General features: G+C 45.9%; 1 protein-coding gene across 2 annotated transcripts; it reads right to left on the reverse strand.

Moving 5' to 3' along the window:
- Positions 1-3,470: 3,470 nt before the first annotated feature.
- cdkn1a (cyclin-dependent kinase inhibitor 1A) lies at positions 3,471-9,687 on the reverse strand. Of its 2 annotated transcripts, none has more exons than XM_017684458.2 (3): positions 9,523-9,687; positions 6,596-7,040; positions 3,471-5,785 (listed from the first exon to the last, which is right to left on the reverse strand). In XM_017684458.2, the coding sequence occupies exons 2-3, from the start codon at positions 7,029-7,031 to the stop codon at positions 5,730-5,732; spliced, it is 492 nt and encodes a 163-aa protein (XP_017539947.1). In that variant the 5' UTR covers positions 7,032-7,040; positions 9,523-9,687; the 3' UTR covers positions 3,471-5,729. The 2 variants fall into 2 exon arrangements, with proteins under 2 accessions (XP_017539947.1, XP_017539946.1); XM_017684457.2 differs by lacking the exon at positions 9,523-9,687 and adding an exon at positions 7,627-7,748.
- Positions 9,688-12,411: the final 2,724 nt, after the last annotated feature.

The following is a 12,411-nucleotide window of genomic DNA, read 5'->3' on the forward strand; positions in this document are numbered from 1 at the left end:
GTGTGTGTGTGTGTGTGTGTGTGTGTGTGTGTCGTTGCCACTCCGGACCGGAACGGCTGCTATAGCACTATGTAACTTTGGAGGAGCAGCAGAAGAACATCTCACCAGAACTGTGTAACGCTTTACGGCACCATGTCCAAGGTGGGAAATACAGGGGGTCCTGGGGGGTCCTGGACCTCCTAATTAACATCTTGGACCCCTGAATGTTTCAAAATCAAAAGTCTGGGGTCCCTGAAAATGTATTATGCTGTCAATTTGGGTAAAACAGACACTCACATCCAGATTCAGTGCAGCTGATAGTTTATCTGCTTCACCCACAATGAGCTTCTGTCTCTGGTGTTTTTAACTAACTAGAGCTGCAGCCCTGCTCTGCCTCAGGGTGGCGCTGTAGCCGACCGGTTCACCCAGTTGGTCCTTCATAGCCTAGAAACCGCAACTCTGCCCAGATTCCTCTGAAACACTTTCCAATGAGCTGCAGCAGATCTGAAAACCGGAAAACTCGCCCAGTTTCCCAAGAGTTTGGAGTGAAGAGTGACTGTTCCTCATTCCTCACACTGAAGACCGGAGAGGAGACGAGGAAGATCTCGGTTACTGTGAGGAAGAGCGCAGAACCGCACTAGAACAGAGACTCTACAGAAGAGGAGACGAGGAAGATCTCAGTTACTGTGAGGAAGAGCGCAGAACCGCACTAGAACAGAGGCTCTACAGAAGAGGAGACGAGGAAGATCTCAGTTACTGTGAGGAAGAGCGCAGAACCGTACTAGAACAGAGACTCTACAGAAGAGGAGACGAGGAAGATCTCAGTTACTGTGAGGAAGAGTGCAGAACCGCACTAGAACAGAGACTCTACAGAAGAGGAGACGAGGAAGATCTCAGTTACTGTGAGGAAGAGCGCAGAACCGCACTAGAACAGAGGCTCTACAGAAGAGGAGACGAGGAAGATCTCAGTTACTGTGAGGAAGAGCGCAGAACCGCACTAGAACAGAGACTCTACAGAAGAGGAGACGAGGAAGATCTCAGTTACTGTGAGGAAGAGCGCAGAACCGCACTAGAACAGAGACTCTACAGAAGAGGAGACGAGGAAGATCTCAGTTACTGTGAGGAAGAGAGCAGAACCGCACTAGAACAGAGACTCTACAGAAGAGGAGACGAGGAAGATCTCAGTTACTGTGAGGAAGAGCGCAGAACCTCAATAGAACAGAGACTCTACAGAAGAGGAGACGAGGAAGATCTCAGTTACTGTGAGGAAGAGCGCAGAACCGCACTAGAACAGAGGCTCTACAGAAGAACAGCTGGTAGAACAGACATTTACAGACACATCAGTGCCGCTATGGACAGGGAGTCAGCAGCCAGACCACACGGGACCCCCGAATACCAGGGGAGGCTTCACACACTGGCCACGTCACACCAACAGCTCAGCTGGATATGAGAAGTAGCTCGGTATTCCCAGCATGGACATCAGGGCAGAGGCTGTGGAGAGAGTGACCGAGCGAGGGACTGGCCAGGAGTAAACCTCCGACTCCGAGATAAAAGGATGCAGGACAGGCTCGCGACGGGAAAGCGGGGTTTCCTCCCTAACAGCGCTGTTTCTGGAAGTTTGAGACTGGAACCTTATCCGTGTCATCCCGGTCTCATGGAGTTCTGTGGATTTCCCGGATGCCAGACGTCGCGTGTCCTCAGTCCTGCTTCATTCATCTTATATGAATATCGGGATGTTCAGGCGACGGGCGTCTGTAGTTTATATGCGAGTTTATTACTGAAGAGGGGGGGCAGTTTCGGGTGCCCCCTGCTGTGACGTCTTGCTGTCGTCAGCACGTCGCTGCTGAGGGACCAAAACCTCGCATCTCCATTTCTTACGTTTTTCAGTTTTTGACATAATTTCGAAAACACCGACTGTCCTTTACATTGCGCACACATTTACTGATGAAAACCTTCTGGTTCCATTGACTTCCATAATCAGTAACGTGTGTTTTTCCCTTCTGCTGTAAAGTCGCCGGTTTGGATATACGAGGTTTTGGTCCAACGAGGAGTCTCCTACGAGGTGCTAACGCTAATGCTAACAGCAGGGAGAGGTGAGCACCAATATGGCGGAGTCATCAGTTCAGCACGAGTGTGAGTGTGTGAGTGTGTGTGTATGTGTGAGTGTGTGTGTGTGTGTGTGTGTGTGTGTGTTCTGTGCTAACAGAGCGTGAACAGAATGTTCAGTGGGTGGGGGGGGTGAATGGGGAGGGGGGGCTAGAGGGGGTGGGAGGATGGGCGGGACTTTGGAGCATCACACTAACATGAGGAGATGTAAACAACAGAGTGATCGGGGGTGGGGGGGGTGTTGTTGGCGTCATTGCCATGGCAACACAGTCCACACAACAAGCAGGTCACTATGTCTGCAGACACGTGACATTACACAAACGCACACACACACACGCACACACACACACACACACACAGACTAACGCTCACACACACACACACACACACACACAGACTAACGCTCACACACACACTGTCACATACACACACTCACACACACACACAGAAAATACCATAAGGCATATTTACAGTGTATAAAGGACCCATCATCCTGTGATATACTGTAAATGAGCCCTGATCAGGACCAGCCTGTGCTGAGAACAGATCGGCACTAATTTATGATGGTTTTAGTTCAAATCCCACAACCTCTGTTTATTTCATTTGCTCTGTTCATTAAAAATATGTGCCATAACTTTCGCACGGGCCGCATTTTATGTTTTTTTTTTTTGTTAAATTCAGCAAATAAACAACAGCTGCGTATCAACGTGTGCAGAAGCAGCGCGGAGTGGATGCCTACCTGAAAAACACCACAGAGAACTCCACCCAAACACGGCACCTTCCACAGTTTAACTCACAGTTCAGCTAAAAACCTGGAATATAAAATGTGGACACACTGTAGGTTTGATCATTAAATTCAGGACGCAAACAATAACCGTGTTATAAATGGTGGAGTAGTGTGTCTCTGTAGGGGATGTGTAAACTTATTCACACGACCGGGGGGCACAAACTTTTGCATGCGACCGTAGTCGTGTGTCTTCTCAGTCGCTGGACCACCGAGGCTGTGAACACATCACAGATCATCTTCAAGAATTTCCTCTCATTATTTAAACAGGGCCCCATAGAATAAACATAAGCGCTGTAATATGATTAATAACACATTAATAAGAGGAATAAAGACGCCGTTTCCATCGCACATCAGCTGTTATTCTTCAGAAACTGTTGTAAACAGACAGACAGCATTTCGGAACTGATGTGTTGTTTATTTATTTATTTATTACTTCATTTGTTGTTTAATTACCATCTTATTTTCTCCTGTGCGTCTGTTAAATAATCTGTCTGTGCAAAATAAACTCATTTCAAATAAAGCGATTATTATTTTAAGCATAAATAAAACAAAATAAAAACATTCACTCACATTCACACACAGAGGAGGAAAGTCAGAGTCCATCCATGTAAATATACGTTTATTTCTACTACACATTTGTGTCAATAATCTACAGTATAACCTTTATCTGACAATAAATAAGGGAAGTACTCTGTACTCCGAATCTGCGAGAGGATCAGGACCTCATCAGCAACAAAACAAACAAGTGCAACATCGGGGGTGAATGCAGGTTGGCGTTAAAGCAGCTTTCAACTGCGCCTCTGGCGACCTCTGCTGGCGGACAGCTATAAACACACTCAGACAGCTTATGACCACTAATTATCAACATTTATGAAATAATTATGAACTAATTATGAAATAAGAACAGATTTGCACTGAATGGCACTAATCTGTGATTGTTTTAGTTCAAATGAGAATTTTTTGCAGGTTTATAAACGTCCTAAGCAGAGAAACGCCACTGGCTGTGTTCTGGGGCTTTTGCATAATTACATAAATCTTAATTTTTGCTGTAGTTCGGCTCGTTATTGAGCTCCGGTGCTGCCTGATCCCCCCACTTTCCATCAGCAGCGGAAATAAGGCAAGGGTTTTCTTTAATAAACGCTTAAACAGAAATATTATTTGCGACTGTTTAGCCTGTGTGTATGAGAACATGTTTTTTAGCTTACTTTAGTTCATTTAAATGTAAAATAGCTTTTCTTAAAGTGTCAAATCGGAAAATCTGACATCTGAGGATCTGTAGTTTTCAAAACGAGCTACTTGTGCAACAAAGCAGGACACAATCGCTAACGTACTGAACCGAATCCGAATTTAAAATACTTTGCTGTGAAATTCGTTCTGAACGTTCTTGCCCCGGTTCTGGAAGGTTCTACTGTGATGACGGCAGGAAATCCGAGTGTTTACAGTTCCATGAGTGAGTAAACGGTTCTTATTCGTCACTAAACCTCAGTTTAACTGCGTCCTACAGAGATATTTACACACGCGCCAGCGTACAGCACGTTATGTACAGCGTGTAGGAGAGCAGAAGAGCTGAGCCGGGACCAGCAAACACACCTCACCAACAAACAGCCAGAGCAGAGCGAAAACACCGCCACACAGAAACCACGAATAAAGTGACGAAGGGGTGGACTCGGGTCGTGGACTCGCGTCGTGGACTCGGGCCGTGGACTCGCGTCGTGGACTCGCGCCGTGGACTCGCGCCGTGGAGGTTTGTTTTGATTTTTTATCAATAATAATGAAAAATATCCGGCGCTTGAAGCTCCCACTTCACTTTCATCGCCTCTGTACAAAAAAACCTTTTCTCCCGCCAACAATTCCAACAATTCCTCTCCACTTTTATACAATATAATCAGTGTTGTTGTTTGCCGGTCCCAATTAAACGGAAAGATGCAGCAGCTAAACGAGACTAAAGTGCTGCAGAAACAATCTAGATCCCAAATCTAGAACCCAATCTACCTCCAAGGTTTGATCCCAAGTTAGAATGTTCCATTTGTTCACTTTCCAATCTAGATCCTAGTCTAGAGCTCGACTGACAAGCCAATCTGGAAAGTTCTGTTGGTCCACTCTATAAATGAAAATGTTCTACTGGCCAATTCTAGATGCCAGACTAGACTCAAGATCCCAATCTAGAATGTTTTCCATTCTTCCAAAAGTCCATTCTTCTGATATGAATGTTCTACTGGTTCATTTTACAATTTAGATCCTGGTCTAGAGCCAAATTTACAAGTTAGTCTAGATTCCAGTCTATACCCAAATCAAGAACCCAAACTAGATCCCAAATTAGACCCCAACTTACAATATTCTCTCCACTCTATTGACTTAAATGTTGTATTGGTTCATATAAAGTAATGAACCAACAGAACGTAGATCATAACTCAGACCCCAGTCTAGATCCCAATCTAGATCCCATGGTCCTCATGGTTTGTCGTCCACTGTGTTTTGGGCGATAATGTTTGACCGTTTCTTCTTGGTTCTGTTAGGTTAGCGTAGCTGGATTAGTGTTGCTGGTTCTTCAGAGAAATGCAGAACCGTATCACATGCTTTTGTACAACAAGCAGAAAACATGTAAATAGAAACCAGACAGACAAATTCCTGTCAATGAAAAATAAAATACAATAAAAATGTCGAATGATTCGTAATTACTGTAATGAAAGAAAAGCTCAGTGTGTTTGTACAAACATACAAGTCCTTCAACAGGTGTATTTACAGTCTGTGCAGGTGAGTTCCTGAGAGCACCGTGTGTGTGTGTATGTGCGTGTGTGTGTGTGTGTGTGTGTGTACGTGTGCGTGTGTGAGGCAGGTTTCTCGGCAGTTCCGTGAGTCACTGCCCTGATTTCCTGGGAGTGGCCACGACTCGTCTTTTGGCCTGGTAGAAATCTGGACAGAGGAACAAAAGGGAGAAATATTCAAATGAAGAAAATATAAACACAAACAAACTAAACAACAACAAACATCACAAACACCACAACGAGCTTCAGAACAAACACTACAATAAATGCCAGGACACTTTAAATGCTTAAGAGCATCAAAACACAGTTGTCGAAACATTGGTTCAAATGTTCTACTGGTCCGAATGTTCTAGTGGTTGACCATTCTACTGACCCAAATGACCTGTTGGTCCACTGTATTGGTCTATTCTGTCGGTCCAAATGTTTTGTTGGTCCTTTCTATTGTCTCAAATCTCAAGTCTCCTGCTTGGTTCTATCTGTCCAAATGTTCTTCTGACCCATACTATTGACCCAAATGTTCTTCTGACCTATACTATTGACCCAAATGTTCTTCTGACCTATACTATTGACCCAAATGTTCTTCTGGCCAATACTATTGACCCAAATGTTCTTCTGGTCCATACTATTGACCCAAAATGTTCTTCTGGCCCATACTATTGACCCAAATGTTCTTCTGGCCCATAATATTGACCCAAATGTTCTTCTGACCCATACTATTGACCCAAATGTTCTACTGGCCCATACTATTGACCCAAATATTCTATTCCTACATTCTATACATCCAAATGTCCTTTGGGTTAATTTTACAGGTCCTCACATTGGCTCAAATGTTCTACCGACCCACTGAATTGGTCCAATCTATTAACCTAAATGTTCTGCCCGTCCAACAAATCTGTCCTGATGTCACATTGACCCGAATGTTCTGTGTGTCCGTTCTATTGGCTAAAACCTCGTGTACCTGTGATGTTGGTCTGTTTCCTCTTCAGCGGGTTGTTTTTCTCGGGCGTTTTCTCCAGGTTCTGCGGGGCGCCGCTGTACCTCTCTGGTGTTGTGGGGACGTTCTCTTTTCCGATTATGGGTCGAGTCGGACCCCTTGTAATGGTAACGGCCGATGTGGACTCCTCCCTCTGTGGCACTGGCTCCTCCCCCACAATGCAGGACCGGTACAGGGCGGGCACGCGGGCCCCCGGGACCCCCTCCCATTGAAAATCCCCGCCCTGCAGGGGCTTCTCGGAGACGAAGTCGAACCCCCAGCGGCGCGACGCGTCCTCTACGTCCTTCCGCAGAGCGTCTCTGTACTCCGCTTGCAACTGCTCACGATCCACCGGACCAAACAGGTTCCTCCGAGCAGGACCGTTACCCAGAGAACGGAGAACGCGCTTATGGAACGACATGATCTTACACTGCAGTGAGAGAGAGAGAGAGAGAGAGAGAGAGAGAGAGAGAGAGAGAGAGAGAGAGGGAGAGATACGATGTCAAACTTGTAACAATAGAGGAACCTTTTTTGGTTCCATATAGAACCACTTTCAGAAAGTTTCTATATAGAACAATCATTCCCACAACACATATTCCATCAATGTGAAGAACCGTTTTACCATGCAGAGAACCATCTACGCATGCAAATGTTATCGTGTTCTTGGTTCTACATAGAACCATTTTCTTTACTTATGAAGAACCATCTTTTTTCAGTGCATTCACACAAGGTTTCGCCACAGCAGAGACCACATGTTAGTTAACAGGTTTATTTAAATCAACGTCATTTAAATGAGTTAATTAGTATGTAAATGAGTTAATTAATGCGTCTATCGTGATGAAGGAGCAGCGTCTCTCGACTAAAATGACAAAAGAGCCGCAAAAACACAAATACACAGTAAAATGTGTCGCCTGGTTGCCCTTACTTTACTACATCCCCCCTATGGGCTGACACTACTATTAAATCTCCACCTTCCCTAGAAGTCTCCTCATGAGGAACATGTACAGACATCTCACCATCTTCTCCCCTGAGATCCTCAGCCAGCAGCTCCAGCAGGAAGCGTCTGCTCCGGAGTGAAGGAACTGAACTGACCACCTGGCTGCGCTTGGGCTTTTAAAGCCGAGTGCGTGACTCAGAGCTCCTTCCCGGCTGCCTCGTACATGTCTGGGCAAAGCAGCTTTTACAAGTGCTGACTTGTCCCTAAAAACACAGAGGCTGCAGTGACCAGCCGGGTCCACCAGGGGGCAGCATTAACACAGCACTCAGCAATGCAATCTGGGGCTGACTAGACGAACTCAGACCGCTGTAAAATATCTTTTCTGCTCTCCTTCAACTGGAACTCAAACATCTGCTGAATCTGCTCGGTTATAAACGACCTTTCTTTAATTACATCCAGTCTTTTGGCCACTGATTGTTAATAAAACAGTAGAAAATCCTATTTCTGATGAACTAGTGAAAATTACATACAAGCAAAAAACACTAATGTTTACTGTTAGATGTTCATCTGAGGTATATACTCAACTTCATAACCAATTTCGGCCACTTTTGGGCATTTTTCCCACGTTTAGTAATTATGAGTGGTGAGCTCTGCACTGTAGAGCTGTGAACACCTCAGATCAGCCTGCTGTGAAACTCGCACGGCTGCTTCCGCTCAGCCTGCGGGAAACGGGAGGAAGCGAGGGCGGCCAGCGTGACGGCGGATGGGAAACAAGTCATTCAGAGAAAAGAGGAAAACCCCTCAGAGCAGCAGCGCGACGTCACACGGCCCCTGTGGGCACGCTGCGCTATTTTTGGGTCAAACAAACGATTTGATTTTCATTACACGCATTCTTATTTTTTTTCTTTTTGATTCTGAAAAAATAAACATTCAGATTTTAAATTATTTTGTTAAATCAGATTTTGTTAAATTAGTGCCCAAAGACGTTTTAGGGTATATTTAAGATTTGGAAGCCCAAAAATAAATAAATAAATAAATAAAAATGTACTAAAGGAAATAACATTTTGTGATTATAATGCTACTATAATAAAAATGACAAAAAATAGATCACATTATATACACACACACACACACACACACACACACACACACTATATATATATATATATATATAAAAAGTCATAACACGATATATATTAAGTATTAAAAATGAACAATGCTTTATATTCTTATAATCAGTTAAACATATGGAAACATTTATTCATAAATAGGAACATAATTTATGCAAAAGCTTCCTAATCGTTAATCATCTATAACTACTTAATAAGCAGAGTCACGGCTCCTATTGGCTGAGCGGGAGGCACGTGCACCTGACAGCGTGATAAAATTTAAGCTGGTGGCGGGAAGCAACGCGAGCTCCTGATTGGCCAGGGGGAGCGGTGACGTAGCAGGCTCGTGCGGACAACGGCCACGTGAATGAGTGCTCGCGTGTAGCCGGTCAGGGTTCACGCCCAAAACATCACAGACACACATGCACGCAGACTGAACACCGAAAACTGACCAAAACTGACCGAAAACTGACCACAACTGAGGCAAACTGACCGAAAACTGACCCAAACTCACCGAAAACTGACCACAACTGAGGCAAACTGACCGAAAACTGACCCAAACTCACCGAAAACTGACCAAAACCGACCCAAACTGACCAAAACCTGACCACAACTGAGGCAAACTGACCCAAACACACCGAAAACTGACCCAAACTGACCAAAACTCACCGAAAACTAACCAAAAACTGACCCAAACTGACCGAGAACTGACCGAAACACCGCTACAACCTACGGGGAAAACACACAGAGGGACTTTTATTCTAGGTTCCTGCTTTCCACGCTGAAGTCTGGAGGGGAGACGGGGTAGCGAACACAAGCAGGCGGCCCGCCTGAGGAACGCGAGATAAACGGCTCGGGAAACTTACACGGGCAGCTGCTTGTATCCAGAACGTCTGAGGAGAAGCCGGTATGGTCCTCGAGGAAGCCCTGAAGGACAGAACGAGGGTCTATCGGGTTTCTGCGGTGATGTCAGAGGAGCTGCTCTGCTCTGCGCGGAAACTCTGAACCTCTTCTGAAAGTTCTCCACCGTCTCTCCGTCAAGCTCCTTCCTCGGGCCACCGGGATCACTCCGTGTGGGCGGGGCGGGGCGGGGCGGGGCGGGGCGGGGCATTCCCGCAATTGTGGGCGAGGCTAATGGAAAGAGCACGTGTCCTGAACCCGGTAAACACGAGTGAGCACGTGAGGTCATCTTTTCCTGCAGACATTCCAGACTGAACCTTGGGGGGGGGATAATAAACTATTATCAGTTTATATTAATGAACATGTATAAAAACATTCTTATCATCATCATCTCACTGTTCTCACATCAGTGCTGACAACTTGCTGAGTCGTGGCCACGACTTATTTGTCATTCACACGCCTTACAAATTTGTGGCCATGCATTAGGATCTCGTTCCCACGCGTTAATAAGGCAGTGTCACGCATTACATACAGCATGTCACCAGCAGGGCTCCGTAGTACAGTATTTATAACTGTGTGTCAACTATTTATTACCATTCATTACAGAACGTCTGTTTTCATATGCAAATATATTCATAACTGCTACAAACTGATAGGCTTGCCTGTCTGTGCTGTTCACTGTGTATCAGTGTTGATTGTATTCGGACTGTTTTATTCTCTGTAGTGTATTTCACTGCTGTAATCCAGCAAACTGAACTTTGGACCCTCGCGCCGAAATTGGAGCGAGAGCTCTGCCCACTGCGGTCACTACCAGGCCTGTTTAATCAGCACAAAACGTGAGAGAGAGAGAGAGAGAGAGAGAGAGAGAGAGAGAAAGAGAATAAGAGGGAGAGAGAGAGAATAAGGGAAAGAGAGAGGGAGAGAAAGAGAATAAGAGGAAGAAAGAAAGAGGGAATAAGGGAGAGAGGGAGGGAGAGACAGAGAGAGAGGGAGAGGGAGGAGAGAGAGAGGGAGAGAAAGAGAATAAGAGAGAGAAAGAAAGAAAGAGGGAATAAGGGAGAAAGAGTAAGGGGGAGAGAGAGAGAGAGAATAAGGGAGAGAGAGAAAGGGAATAAGGGAGAGAGGGAGAGAGGGAGGGAGTGGCAGTGTGGCCTGGACGGCCTTTGTGTGAAATTAAACAGCATGTCTGTCCCTGTCAGGTTATTTTTATTTACTATGATCATTAAAGCTTCTTGTATTTTAGCTCCGACAGTGTTGGGTAAAAATCTTGAAACGCCCAACAGTAAATGATCCAATCAGGATTGTTCTCTCTGCTGTATCTGGGTAGATTCAGCCGAGCTGCTCTCCCATTGGTCAGGACTTCAGGAGCTGCACTGAAGGCCTCACACAATACATTAACTACCAACATTATTAGCAAGTGAATCAACCAGTCACGCTCTGGTTTACAGGGTCATCAATTTTGTGTTGATAAACAGCAATAATGAGGTCAGATTCTTTTGTTGGATTATTAGTTCTAGACCACAACCTCCACTCCAACTCATCCCAAAGGAGTTCAGGGGAGCTTCATCGCTCCAACTCATCCCAAAGGAGTTCAGGGGAGCTTCATCACTCCAACTCATCCCAAAGGAGTTCAGGGGAGCTTCATCGCTCCAACTCATCCCAAAGGAGTTCAGGGGAGCTTCATCACTCCAACTCATCCCAAAGGAGTTCAGGGGAGCTTCATCGCTCCAATTCATCCCAAAGGAGTTCAGGGGAGCTTCTTACTGCAACTTATTCCAAAGGAGTTCAGGGGAGCTTCATCGCTCCAACTCATCCCAAAGGAGTTCAGGGGAGCTTCTTACTGCAACTCATTCCAAAGGAGTTCAGGGGAGCTTCATCGCTCCAACTTATCCCAAAGGAGTTCAGGGGAGCTTCTTACTGCAACTCATTCCAAAGGAGTTCAGGGGAGCTTCATCGCTCCAACTCATCCCAAAGGAGTTCAGGGGAGCTTCATCGCTCCAACTTATCCCAAAGGAGTTCAGGGGAGCTTCTTACTGCAACTCATTCCAAAGGAGTTCAGGGGAGCTTCATCGCTCCAACTCATCCCAAAGGAGTTCAGGGGAGCTTCTTACTGCAACCTATTCCAAAGGAGTTCAGGGGAGCTTCATCGCTCCAACTCATCCCAAAGGAGTTCAGGGGAGCTTCATCGCTCCAACTCATCCCAAAGGAGTTCAGGGGAGCTTCATCGCTCCAACTCATCCCAAAGGAGTTCAGGGGAGCTTCATCGTTCCAACTCATCCCAAAGGAGTTCAGGGGAGCTTCATCGCTCCAACTCATCCCATAGGAGTTCAGGGGAGCTTCATCGCTCCAACTCATCCCAAAGGAGTTCAGGGGAGCTTCATCGCTCCAACTCATCCCAAAGGAGTTCAGGGGAGCTTCATCGCTCCAACTCATCCCAAAGGAGTTCAGGGGAGCTTCATCGCTCCAACTCATCCCAAAGGAGTTCAGGGGAGCTTCATCGCTCCAACTCATCCCATAGGAGTTCAGGGGAGCTTCATCGCTCCAACTCATCCCAAAGGAGTTCAGGGGAGCTTCATCGCTCCAACTCATCCCAAAGGAGTTCAGGGGAGCTTCATCGCTCCAACTCATCCCATAGGAGTTCAGGGGAGCTTCATCGCTCCAACTCATCCCAAAGGAGTTCAGGGGAGCTTCTTACTGCAACTCATTCCAAAGGAGTTCAGGGGAGCTTCATCGCTCCAACTTATCCCAAAGGAGTTCAGGGGAGCTTCTTACTGCAACTCATTCCAAAGGAGTTCAGGGGAGCTTCATCGCTCCAACTCATCCCAAAGGAGTTCAGGGGAGCTTCTTACTGCAAC

This window comes from Pygocentrus nattereri, chromosome 21, assembly GCF_015220715.1.
Source record: "Pygocentrus nattereri isolate fPygNat1 chromosome 21, fPygNat1.pri, whole genome shotgun sequence".
NCBI classification, from domain to species: domain Eukaryota; kingdom Metazoa; phylum Chordata; class Actinopteri; order Characiformes; family Serrasalmidae; genus Pygocentrus; species Pygocentrus nattereri.

Coding starts and splice junctions, on each gene's coding strand:
- cdkn1a (XM_017684457.2), bottom strand. Junction 5,786..6,595: donor GAAACAGACCAACATCACAG/GTACACGAGGTT, acceptor TCCTCTGTCCAG/ATTTCTACCAGGCCAAAAGA.